This window comes from Kryptolebias marmoratus, linkage group LG20 (genome assembly GCF_001649575.2).
Source record: "Kryptolebias marmoratus isolate JLee-2015 linkage group LG20, ASM164957v2, whole genome shotgun sequence".
NCBI lineage: Eukaryota > Metazoa > Chordata > Actinopteri > Cyprinodontiformes > Rivulidae > Kryptolebias > Kryptolebias marmoratus.
In genome coordinates this window covers 7,495,101-7,508,885 of record NC_051449.1, presented here as the reverse complement: position 1 = coordinate 7,508,885, position 13,785 = coordinate 7,495,101, and the positions used below count along the sequence as shown (strand labels likewise).

The following is a 13,785-nucleotide window of genomic DNA, read 5'->3' as shown; positions in this document are numbered from 1 at the left end:
TTAAGATAAAATGCATATGTCTGGGTTTTTATTGCCTCATTTTTTTTCCACTTTGCATTTCATTCAACACAACGCTTCATTATTTTTAAATTAATTTCCTGAAGTAAATAGCATCACTGAACATAGGCACACAACTGTTGCAAATAGGTTACTTGTAAATATATCCACATTTACACATAAGCAATATATTGTAAAAAAATAAATAAATCAGCAAGGTGTTCATTTGTCTGTCTGGCAGCAAGATTTCTCATGAATCACTGGAGATATTTTTTATGAACGTAATGATTTGACGTGCATGTACAACTGATTAACTTTTGGAGTCAACCTGATTCATGGCTGCCACAATATATCAACCTTTGCCAACACAAAAGGCTATAACAGCCAATTTTATAGATACTTAAATAAAACTTGGTATGGTAGTAGCTTAGAGTCATCACCAGAACATACTCTGAGTGAAAACAGATCACATGAAATCTTTGTTTAAAACCTTGGCACACCAGGCGGCAGGTGAAGTGTATTTGATCAAGGAACACTACTTTAATCAAACAAATCAGTTTAAGTGTGCAGCTTGCTGATATTTAGATATTTCTAAGAGAATTTCTTTGCTAATCTTCCTAAAAGAAAGGTAAACAATCTTTACGAACTAAAAGAAAGTTCAGCTAACTTAGAATCACCATCATCTAAATGACCAATTCATAAGCCTATTCTATCATCTGATTCAATAATAAAGCTTTCAGTCTTCAAGAAAACACAAAACCATTTTTAAACATTTCTTTTTAACAAATACAGACAGACACTGATTTTCATATCTGCACTAATGTGTGCACTGAAATGGCAGCCCAAAACACAAGAGGATCCAAAAAGATGGTCCCTTTAATCATACTGCCTCCATTAGTCTAATCGGCCCTCTACACTGGAACATGGTGTGGAAATGCATCATCCCACCTCATCTGAAATGGTGTGAAGGATATCACTGATAACCATATCAAAATATCTTGCTTAATGGAGTGATGTGTGTAACGAACAGCCACAGACAAATATGGAAAAGAAGCAGACAAATGGGGAACAGACACACACAAAAATCCACTTGTACATGCAGCACAAGGTTAAACAGAGGTGAGAACGACTGGCTCACATTTCCCCTCATTTCATATGTGGCAGATTGAGTCTTGAAGTGCACTCTAAGCAGGCCTGCAGGAGACTGGTTTGAATTACTTCACATTAAGGTCCATTCAGCACTGCTGCTGCCTGCAGACTGCAATCTCTTATTTATGTGCATTTATGTGATTACCCTGCAGTCAGCACTTTTTTTGTTTTTGACGTATTCTCACAAATCCAGGAAGTATAAAGGCATTTTGATTATTATATATTCTTGGGAAGCTACTTGTTTTCATATTGGTGTCTTTGAGCAGTTTTCAGACTCTGACAAGTTGAAGATTGTCACAATAAGAAGAAAAATCCTCAGGGTGAACAAGATCTTTGCGGCGTGCTCTTTTCAGTGATGTAGCTACATCAGCAGGGATGACTCATCATATCATATGGTAGCTCTTTTATTTCTGCCCTCCAGCTGCAGCTCTTCGCATGTACGACAGCAGTCAGTTTCTGTGATGGCTTTTGCACTCAAATTGTCTGAAAAGGAAGTTCTGTTGGGATGTACTGAAAGATAAGTGACCACAGCTGATCTTGGGATTGTCTGAAAATGTGTACAGCAAAGAGAAGTGAAACAGAACTTCTAAATCAGCTACATACTTTAAAACAAAAGTAGTTGTGTTACTGTTGCACCTTGACAATGTGGTACTTCATCTTTGCAAAGCACGAGTTTTTAAAAAACACGCTGTCTTTCTAAAATAACTTGAAGGATCAGATAAGGAGAACTTTCTCAACTTGAATTACTTGAACTTATCGTATTTTCTGGACTATAAGGTGCACTTAAAAGCCTTCAATTTTCTCAAAAACTGACAGTGCGCCTTATAATCCGGAGCGCCTGATATATGTAAGGAGTCGTAATGTTTTAGTACGACTTTGGTAAACTTCAAAGCTGCACCGCTTGCAGCATTAAGGCTCAGTTATATTCATGCAGGGCTTCGTGCAGGGCTCCGTGCACGGAGTGCGCACCACGCGGTGTAGGCGTTTATACTTGGTGCTTACGTGGGTGCTATATTCTCCGAAAAGACAGGGAGCTGTTTGTTTCACTTAATGCGCCTTATAGTCCGGTGCGCCTAATACATGACAAAAGTTCAAAAATGAACCATTCATTGACAGTGCGTCTTATATTCCAGTGCACCCTATAGTATGGGAAATACGGTAAAATTGTAGGTGAAATGGTAAATGATATAGGTCTAGTATTTGAGGAAATAAGAAAAAATGAAGTGTGCCGGTCAGAAAACAGTCACAGACTGCAAAACAAAACAGATTTCTTTTTCAAAAAGCCACCAGAGTGCTGTGGATGGCACGTTAGAAGCAAATCTCAACAAAAATGTTGATGGCTTTGCTTCTGTGTGTTAGAGCACACTGGGACGGGTGACAGCTTGAATATGTCAACCTTTGCAGTGAGCCAGAGACTTACACACTGGGAGGCTCTTGAGGGACAGTTATGACCCAAAGTCTGAAGGTTATGCAAGAAAGAGGTGTCAAAATCAGCACTCAGACTGGGTTAAATATTATATGTCAACAACACTTGAACTTACATTGTATTTCTGTGCTCCATGATGAATTCTCAGTGCTTTATTCTCAAACTTGCATACCAGTTTTTATAATCTATATCACTGTAAACAGAGGGGTAATTTACAAGATTAGCATTTAGTAGCATTAAAGCTGCATTAAGACTGAGATTCTTTTAGTTTTGAACATTGCTTTTTAAAATCATCAAGCTAAAATAAAAATGAAAAACAATGTAGGAAAAGTGGGTCTTTTCTGTAAAAGTCTCCAAAAGTTTTTTTTTTTTTTTTACAAACAGTTGTTGGCTATTGTAGAATTTTCAGTTTTAGACCCTGAACCTGCACCCAGTTTTTTTGATTTATGATTTGTAATTCAGCTTCATGACCTGCCTGAGAAACCTCATAGACTTGTTCATAAGCGGGGAAAAAATGGTTTCTTCCATTTAATGCAAACTTTAGAACATTTTATTGCAAGTACATTTTTATGAAATATCCATCCATCTATTATCTTTGTCTGCTTCTCTGTGCAGGGTCATGGGGAGCGATCTCCATCAGTCAGAAGGGCAGTTATACCCTGGACAGGTCACCAGTCCATCACAGGGCCACTTAGAGAAAAACGAAACGGACAATCATTCACACTCTCACTCACACGTGCATGTTTTTGGTCTATGGGAGGAAACCAGAGTATTTGGAGCAAACCCACACATGCACAGGCAGAACGGAAAGGCTGCAGGAAGGTGGTGAACCTGTAACCTTCTTGGTGTGAAGTGACAGCCCTAACCTCTACTCCGTCATGCCACCTATATAACCCATATAGTTTTCATTTCATGGCATGTGTTTGAAGAGATTGACTTTTTAAAGTATAATACTGGCTTTAATAAAGACAAAAGGTACAAAAATACACTCCCCAACACACAGCAAATGTCTTATAACAGTGAACCACTGAATTATGTAACATTTCTTTCTTTCTACAGCCCCTTCACAAAAAAGACAAAAAAGCAAAATTGTGGAAACTGATGTTATGCCTAAACTTCTTACTTTAGTTTTTCAGCATTTCTATGCTCTGTATCTGAATTGCACTTGACCAATTTCTGACTAATAAGCAGAAGATTTATGATATACTGTACATTCAGTACTCTGAGTGCAGAAAAAAACAAGCTGTGTTTATACTGGAGAGTATCATTAGTCATTTTCCGCTGCATACACAAACTGTAAAATTCATAACCTTTGGTGCAACTTGGCAGCAAAATATTGATTTTAAGCCAACTGACCCTTCAGGCTGCTGCAGGTAGTTCTTCATGGCTTTAACCTGCTGGAAATGGCAGGACATATCTGTGGCCAGCACCATCTCAATCACCAGAGCCCGCAGCTCTCTGAGTGAAAACAAAGGAGAGAAAAAAAATCAAAAACAAAACAACCAAATTCAATTTAACGAACTGTTAAACTTGCAGGTAGTAAAAGTAAATGTGAGCTATAATATCTGCTTTCACGAATGCCGTCTTATTGCATGAGAAATCAGATTGCCGATGACAGCTTCATTGAATTACAGAAGTTGTTCAACATTGACAATGATCTATATCCTGATTTAGAGGTAATTCAGTGAATAAGAACTAAGTTTATATTCACTGTGAGACTGTTCTGCTTGATCGGTCTGGTTTCATGCCTCACCAACTTTCTGTCAAATGTTCTCACAAGTTTTTATTCCATTTGCAGTCACTCATTTCCAACCATTTCCAGTCTCTTCTTATCTGTTTGCTCAGGTTTGTGTGTCACAGACCTCCAATCATCCTTGGAGAGGTTGTAGAGGATGTTCATTTCATCGTCTTCCTGCAGCAGGCGGTAGGCCGCGCTGACGTGATGACTCTCCAACACAGAGCGATCATTATACAGGATAGCTGTGTCTGACCTTTCAGATTAACACAGAGTCAAACAAACATCTTTTGTATCAATTTGTACTGATAAAAAAGCAGAGACTAAATAAGAACTTCCTTTATGTTGTTAACAGTGCTCTTTCAATATTGCAATCAGATTTGTTTCCATTTGTTTTGTAACTCAGTTGTCCTCTATTTTCATTTTCTTTGACCACTCAAAATGCAAAAGATGCTTTGCTCAAAAATACTGCAAACATCCCTAAATTCATGTCAAAAATAAAAAGAATCTGCATGAAAATTGAAAAATAAAAAAGATTAAAGAGGTCTAAGTAAATGAAGATAAAGCTGAATGAAGAAATACCTCTCCCCTTTGTTACAAAGCATACATCTCTGTCCAGCCCTCAACACTAAGGAATGTGGAGTTTATTTAAAAAGTAAAACATGTTTTTGCAAGGCTTTAAAGTTTAGAGCTCATCTGCACATCCATTCCATTATTACTTCACTGCAGGCGATCACAGTGTGAATGTAAAGCCCCCTTGCTGAAAATGAAAACATTGATTGGGTGAGTCAGAGCCATGCATTTTTGATTTCTTCATCCATTACCTTGTCTGGATGTGGAAGTTGTTTGTGGTCCCTGTGTGTTCGTAGTCGTGCACAGCAGCCGCGAAGATCATGGCAAAGATCTCCAGTTCAGTCAACCAATGCTGGAGGGAAAAAAAAAAAAAAGGGGGAAGAGAGGGGAGGGAGGAGGAAGAGTTGGAGAAGGGTAAACATAAGAAGGTGCATGGGAAAATACAGAGAATTACAAAGGACAGAGAAAGGTATTAAGTATGAGAGGAAATACAATGGAAAAGGCAGAGAAATTGACAGGAAAGGAGGATGAGAACGTAACGAACACAAGACAAAGATCAGCCAAGAGAAATGAGATGCCAGTGAAGGAGAATTCAGGGAACGGAATATTAAACCATGAGGATGTTGATATAAAAGATGCAAAGAAGAATTTGGCATCAGCGATACATTAGAGTCAGGGATGAAAGGAAATAGAAGAATAAGGGAGAGGGAGATGGAGCAAAAGTTAGAAAAACAAAAGGAAAACTCTAGATAAGACAAGCTTTCTTAAAGAACAGATTTTAAACTGTCTCTAACACACACTTTATCTTCCTGTCAGCCTCTCAGGCTAGCCTGTCACCATTACAGAACATAAATATAAATGAAAAGGTCACGCTCTCTGTAAATCTGTTATTAGGTAATGCTATTAAAAGGTCACACTGTACACCACGCGTTGCTACTTTGGATTGTGCACGTTCACTTTTGACTATGGCAGACGTCAATAAATAGATGACACTTATTATTATGATGCTTAGAATTGACTGATATATGACTTAATCCATAAAAGAGTAAAAACGAATGATGAAAAACTGCGCCCACATCCACAGTGAGGCGATTTAGCTCAGGAGGCCCAGTCAATATTGGTGACTAATCAACAGTTGGCAGTGGGGGAGTCATTAAGAACAGGGTAGGGACAAGGTGGCCAATCCAGCAGTCTGTATTTCTTCATGGGCCAGTTTCTTTATGAATCACCTGTTGATTGTTGATTTACTGGAGTCTGGAAGGGCATGCAAAATGATAGATGCTGTTTTCCTGCTCTCCCAGCAGCCTGTGGTTGAGGCATTAATGTGGTTTACTCTGCAAGCCACAGCCCCAAGAAACACGCCATGTCGACAGCTGTTGCAGCCACCTTATTAGGGTGATTAAATAAAAACAGTAGGAGTGGGGGCGGCCTTCTGGATGGCTAGTTGAACTCAGGCTAGAGGGATATTCTTATAATAAATGTTGTGTCACAAATGCCTCAAAGTCCCTCCCGTGAGAAAGCGAAAAATATGGGTAATTCATGCAAACAAACAAAAAACAAAAAAATCCAAAACAAAGTATAGAATGTAGTCTTCCTTGAGTTAATAAGAGACACATAATTTTTTACTTTAAGTGATGGTATATATCCCCCAGAATCTATAAAATACACTTTAATTTTATAAATACTTTCATTGCACCAGTGTCAAATAACTCTGACTGACAGCTAAAACAAACAAAAAAACTGTCAAAGTCCAATACTTCCTCTACCACTTGTATTCTGCCTTCTCCTCAAAGATGAATTTAAAGTGCACTGAGCGTATTTTTCCCATTGAGTTGTTAGTTCATGGATTCTCCAGGATAAAAAGAAAGCCATATTTAGATGCTGTATGTCAGGCAAAGCAGCAATTAGGCTGGCGTGCATCAGCTGACAGAGACGTTCTGAATACCATGGGGGATAAAACACCCTTGATTTCACAAACTAAGCTTCAATCTATTGAGCTTTCTCTTTTGGTACTCAACCACCAACTTGTTTATGTAGTACAGAGAGATTAGGTGAAAATGATGCACTCTTAGCCTTGTGTGGGTTCTACTTACCACCATGCCGGTTTTGAGGAGCAGGTAGTGCACAGTCTGTGTGACGTCAGCAGCATGGATCAGGTTGTGGTATGGGTTTTTATGTTTGCTGTAGCCAACTTCAAGGGCTTCCACAAAAGACACCACTGCAGAAATCGGGATCTGATAAAACGCCAAATATCTGGGAGTTAGAAATCACTGCGAACTGTTAAATCTCTCAAAGCAAACCAGTGCCGTAAATGATGCGGTGTAAATGCGTGCGGCTGACGTCATAAAATCATTCGAGTTAACTGCAGACAGTGATGACATATTCATATCAGCTTCACTGGCTTTGCCATTTACTCCTAGATGCTTTCACTACCCGTGGATTGTCCCCAGTGATTAGAATCTGTAGAAAATGAGCTGCTCCACTATCTGAGGAGATGAAGTGTGGCCGGACCCTTTCATAAAATTACCAATGTTGAAAAAAACTATATAATCTTGGTCTTAAGGGGCTGTAGCGAGGGTGCAAGCTTCCATCAAATTGGACATGTTGAAGGTTCTTGTCAGCTGTGAAGAGTATTACTTTCTCCTTCTTTTGATGGCAGAGAAAATGTGTCTCAATGATCCATAATGCAGCGTGAAACATCCTTGTGACTTTACCTTGAAACGACTAATGAGATCGTATCTTGTGAGCAACTCGTAGAATATGAATTTAAGTGCGTGATCCCCGCTGGCTTCATTCAGGGCAAACACATCAAACGACCACTTGTCAACATTCTGTGTAAAACACAAAAAAAATATTTATGCAATTTTTTATCCATTCCAAAAAAACAAAACAACAATGACAACAATAAAAAAAGGTTTCAAAAAATAGTCCGACTGCCTAATTTTATTTGCATGTGTTTTAAGTTTGCTTTAATGTGGGACATGATAATACCTTCAGCACAGATATGACAGACGCAGGGTAACTGAGTCCCACCATATTGGAGGTACGTCGGTACATCCTGTTTGGATGAGATAAAAACATCAAATGAAAAGCACCGCTGAGAGTAAACACTAAAGGTTACTACACTGGCCCCAAACCACAGCCTGGAAGGTTCCCCACTAAGACTAAACCTTCAAATCAACACAACCCAGTGTGAAATGTGGTCGAAAGGTTAAGTTGCAACCAAATAAATACTTCGTGAAGTCTGATTTTCCACATGCTAAAGGTTTTAGGTTTCAACAGACTCGGTAGACATTTTTTTTTTTAGTCAGTCACAGTCTACAAAACAAGATGTGTAAGTTTCCATGAAATTCAATGAGTGACAAGATTCGGTCAAAAAAATAATGCGTGACGCTCTTAAACCTTTCAGGAATACAGTAAAATATGACTTCAATATTGATGCAATGAAGTTTGAATTACTGATTTTGCCAGAACAGGAGGACAGAATTTGAATAGTCATGGACAGCTTAGACTGTAGCAGATTGTTCCACCTTATTTCTCTCATCCTCCCTTTTCCAATCTTACTTCATTTTACGAGCAGACTACCCTCTGTAAAAAAAACAGATTAGGAAAGATTATAGCTTACATGGTTGAAGCTTACTGATATAAACAAATGCATGTTGCATGTTACTGTGTGATAAAGCACAGCCTTGGAGAAAAAGCTGGCTGTTTGTTACTCTGTGAATGACTGTGATTAGCCAGGCTTGCCAAGGCCGTGGTGATGTACTGCCGACTCAGGTCAGGCAGTATTCTGCAGGAATGGCACACATTTCCAAAACAGATTGAAATTCTCAATCAGTGACATCTAAACGAAACGCTACAGCGTCAGACTTTGAGTCATTTCTCTCGTTCTGAGCTGACTCTAGTCTCAGTTCATTTTGGTGCATTTACAGACTGATTTAAGGGGTTGTGCTTTAATACAAAAAAAAAAAAAGATGTACACTGCAAGACACAGTAGTTTATAAAGTAAATTGTTGGATAAATAATGTAAATTCAAAGAAAAAATTAGAAACATTAAAACTTAAAACTATTGTTGTGGTATCCTATATTAAAATGTAATTGGATATGTCTGTGAACTGAATCACAACAAGACAATAATATGACATACACAACTTATTGAATAACTTATTGTTTTAGGAACAAAGCAGATATTTTCAAGGGACCAAACTCAAATTAAATGTAAAGCAGACATAATAAGCAGTGTGGTAGATCAACTAAACACCAGTCAGTTTCAAGAAATAACAGGGTTTAAAATGTTTTCTTATCAAAGTAAAACATAATCAAATGGTTTTAAATTTGTAGTTTAGGCACCAATTTTAATGTACAGTGAACAGAGAGCCAGAGCACAAAATACACAAGAGCTCTGGGGTCATTTGTTATGCCAGACCAAATTAAAGATGCTGAAAGAATGTCTTTAAGTCACTCCAGGCTACTCTGCTGTGGATTCACAAGTGATCGATAATTTTCAAAGAGAGGTGAAGAAGGAAAGTAACAGTCCACATAAATTATTTAGCATCTGTGTTTGCAGAATTTCTTGTGGTTGTTTTCATGCATCACACACAATTTACCTCTCAACAAAAATGCCAGCTTGAACAGCGTGGACGATGCTACGGAAGCGAGGCTTTTCTTCATTTCGTCGCAGCATCAGGCCCATCTGTCTGGTGAAGGTGGAGGCCAGCCAGTCGCGCACCTCTGAAGGCACCGACTCTGACTGGATGTCACTGAGCTCATCCTCTGTGTCCACCAGTCGCCTGCAGCAGTAGACGGACAAAAGGCAAAAATTTATGGCAAAGAAAGAAATAGAAAGCTGCAAAGACTAAAGGTTTACTGCGGATAAAACACAAATCCTCGACTTGTCTGTCAAATCTATCACCTCTTATGTAAAATCAAAACATCTCAGAAGCCCCATAATGCCAAATACAAATCCTGCTGAATGACATAATTCTGTATGGCTCTGCTGACATGTGTAGGGGATGAAAAGCAAAGCCTCCAAACTGAAAACATGTTCCTATGGCAAAGAGAAAATATTCCCATAACACTGATAGTGCTGCATGGTTTCTGCACTCATTAGTTCATCCTCTGTCCTGGAGTGAAACCAGGCTGTCGGTGACCCTAATCACGAGAGGTTTACATAATTCCACCAGCCTGGTCATCACTCAGATTTGGGATTTTTTTCAGCTATTGACATAAGTCATCCCAGTATATTTCCTAACCCTGACTATTTCTTAAGAATACTTGGCCATGAGGAAATTATTTTCAGGAAATTACTTTTCAAAGGCCAACTTTTAGTGAAGGTGGGCAGATCCAAAAAAACATTTTTCAGACTTTGGAACACAATCACAGGTGTGTTTGCTGCATCTCATTTTAGGTTAAGTTCTTCATAAATTCACATACCATCTGCCCATATTTGATTAAGAAAACTATAACAATAACTAAAAACATAACAATGTTACAGTTACTTTAAATCACAGCTTGGCTGTGTTCAACATTGATGCTAATCATTTTTTAAAGTTGTATTTTATATACTGTGCAAAATATTGTTTACTTTGATTCATAACATCAATATCATGCACTATGAAGTAAATCAACTTAGTTTGGATTATAAAGTGTCTGAGTCTCTGTACCTCAGTTTACGGTTTGACATTTAAGGTTAACATACAGTATGTCCTAATATGGTTGAGGTTCTGTGACCAGGGAGGGAAAGAAAACGGTTCAAGTCAATTTCCATAGTAATTACAGTCATCAATTTAGTCGAGTCTTCCCATCAGGAGTGCTGCTCTGCTGTTCTCAATAAGTGAAGCATGTCAAAACTTGTTCCACTAAAAAGGAGCTTTTGTTTTTCTTACCTCGTCTCCTCGATGTAAACGGATTCAAGCACAGACGCTGCATACTCAAGGTTTTTCTTGAGGTCACCAAGCGAAGCCTCCCCTCTCTCCAGCTGCTTCACCAGACATCGTAATCTAAAACAGAGATCCAGCAGCCATTAAACAAATGGGATTACACTCCGGCAATACTGACATGATCAATTCATTGCAACTCATTTGGATTAATCTTGTCTGTGTTCCAGCTGCTGTCAGAAACATTTTTTCTTCTTTTTCTTTTAGCTAAAATCTCAAATTGAATAATAACAGACAGTACATCAATCTTAATTTGTATCTGCATGAATTCCAATTGACTGTTTAGAAAAACAACTCATTTCCTTTTATAATTAATGATGTCTTCAAAAATATAAAATTAAAGATTTTGACTTGTCTTATTATGGTTGCCACTTAAATTTCTTTGGCTCATTTAACCTAATTATGAACCTTTCTAAGCAAATACAGAGTATGTAACAACATCCGTCCTTTAAAATAACATTTTCTTCCTAAATGACTGGCACAGGTGTAATTAAATCGAAAGCATGTTTCTCAAAAGAGGCATTCTGGTTTGTCAAACAAAGGCAAAATTAATGACAAAAAGTACATTGAATAAAGGCTGCTTTCCCTTCATGTCCGTTTCCAGCTCTGCAGTTCTGGCATTTTACATGCAGGATCCCTGCAGGGATGCATAATTGGAACTGAGCAATTGTTAACATTATTAGTTCCACCTGAGCTTTTCCTGCGTGGAAAAGTCAAAATTTCTGCTGTTTGAAAGGCTTCTTCTAAAAATTGCACTTCTTTGATGTCTGCAGGCTCTGCTTTGACTCATTTCCATGTGTTGACTATTTAAAATAGAAAATTGCAGTTCCATGTGCTCTAACCATGTGGCTTTTGACACCATTAACAACTCTTATTATCAAACTGCCTGAAAAACTGGGTCAGTGTCACTTATTTCCCCTTTGAATGGCTCAGATCCAGTGTTGCAGATTTTGAGTGCTTCAGTAGTAATTCATACAGACAGTTTCATTAGGTTTACTTGCTTTAATGTTGTACAAACTTGGATGCATGTGGAGCTTTTGTTTCAAAAGCACAGTTTAGTTACAAAACAATGCAGTGTGGGATTTGCATTATTTATCTCATGGTGTGGGTGTAAAATTAAATTAACTTCTATCATAAAAGTTTTAGATGGTGAACTTTTGAGCGACAAGAAAACATGGCTGCCATGGGCTCAGGGTGATTAAAGTGTAACATAACGGGAAAAAAATCAAGTGCAGTTTTTTAATTTTATATTTTTATATTTCAATAGAATTTCATGCAAATAAGTATGTGAATCTCCAACCCCTTAAGCTTAAAAGCGGTTACAGAGACAACTCGAATTTTGCACATTGCCACCTCTTGCAGCACACCACCTGCTGCTGTGCCGTAGGTAACACGCTCCCTTTCACAATGAATGCCCAGCGAGACTACGTTCACTGCTGAATTATTTAAAAGAACAGCGGGAGAGTAGGAAATTTCCAATGCACTCATTGATTGCATTCACAGTAAGCAGTTGCATTTTTGTCCCTATGTAAAAGTTACCAAGATGTTTGTTAGAATTTATGTTAATATAGATATTCTTGAACTTTTATGGCCAAAGTTAAATTCTTTTGTGTACTTAAGTGCAACACCTATATATACCTAATCAATCTTCCACACTCCAATAGAACTGTATAATAAACACGGGCAGAACAAATACAGACATGGTATGCAATCTGTCATCTGCTAAACACTGCTGTATTCTTAGCTATGCAGTCATATCAGGTAATGGCAAAACTAATCTTAATACTGAACCACCTCTCAAAGGATTCACAAGGTAATAGTTTTTAAATTTATTCATAAAAAGAGTTTGAAGTGAGGCTTCGTGAGACTGATGTAAATTGCAGAGATAATTGGAAGTAGTGGCTCATATTAGTGTGCTAGCATCCTAAAAGAACAGAAAAATGTTTATCATCTTAGTTTTCTGTTAGCATGTTAATCACTTCTGATTAGCACAGAACTCAAAAGCCAACTAAGGCTGATGCAAAATATAATAAATTTTGCATGCACTGGATTATAAGCCAATCATTTATATATATATATATATATATATATATATATATATATATATATATATATATATATATATATATATATATACAACATGTGCTTTACAACATGTGACCACAAAAATACAAAGTCATAAAACACACACAACAATAAACATAACCTAAGATAATCTAAATAAGACACAAGTGTACAGCTAAAATATGAACTAAGATAATTTAAATGAAATCATGAAACTAAACATATCTAAAACTTGAGACACTAAATAAGACACAATCGTACAGAAAAGCTAAAATAAACAGAACTAAACTAAACCAAAGGTGCTGGAAGGCTATCTAAGAGTACTGAAGGCCAGCTCAGAGTTAAATACATTTTAATAAAAGGCCAACTAAATGTGTCAGTGTAAAGATCAGCAAGTTGTAGATGTACATCCAGTGATTACTTTCTGAGAGTTTCACTAAAATTTGTCCACTGGTTCATGAAGTATTTAGCTAATAATACAGACAAACAGAGACATACACACACACACACAAGTAAAAACATTAGTGTTCAACCTTCACCTTCAGCAGCAAGTGATAAACATAATAAAGTCAGTAAAAGTCATTCTATGAAAAACAGTAATGTTTTTTTGCATTTGTTTCTGAATCTTCTAATACAGGTGCTGGTCATAAAATTAGAATATCATGAAAAAGTAGATTGATTTCAGTAATTCCATTTAAAAAGTGAAACTTGTATATTATATTCATACATTACATACAAACTCATATATTTCAAATGTTTTTTTCGTTTAATTTTGATGATTACAAATGACAACAAATGAAAATCTCAAATTCATCATATCAGAAAATTAGAATCTTGTGAAAAGGTTCAAAATTGATGGCACCTGGTACCACACTCTAATCAGCTAATTAACTCAAACCACCTGC

General features: G+C 37.3%; 1 protein-coding gene across 3 annotated transcripts in view; it reads right to left on the bottom strand.

The window, feature by feature from the left end:
- The window catches only part of pde1cb (phosphodiesterase 1C, calmodulin-dependent b), a 77,065-nt gene that overhangs the window by 9,248 nt on the left and 54,032 nt on the right, over positions 1-13,785 (bottom strand). For all 3 annotated transcript variants that reach the window (XM_017410934.2, XM_017410935.3, XM_017410936.3), the window contains 8 exons: positions 10,766-10,879; positions 9,488-9,670; positions 7,872-7,938; positions 7,595-7,711; positions 6,974-7,114; positions 5,132-5,232; positions 4,435-4,563; positions 3,929-4,030 (listed from right to left, as the gene is read on the bottom strand). In XM_017410934.2, coding sequence (XP_017266423.1) covers positions 3,929-4,030; positions 4,435-4,563; positions 5,132-5,232; positions 6,974-7,114; positions 7,595-7,711; positions 7,872-7,938; positions 9,488-9,670; positions 10,766-10,879 — 954 coding nt within the window. The remainder of the gene's footprint in view (positions 1-3,928; positions 4,031-4,434; positions 4,564-5,131; positions 5,233-6,973; positions 7,115-7,594; positions 7,712-7,871; positions 7,939-9,487; positions 9,671-10,765; positions 10,880-13,785) is intronic.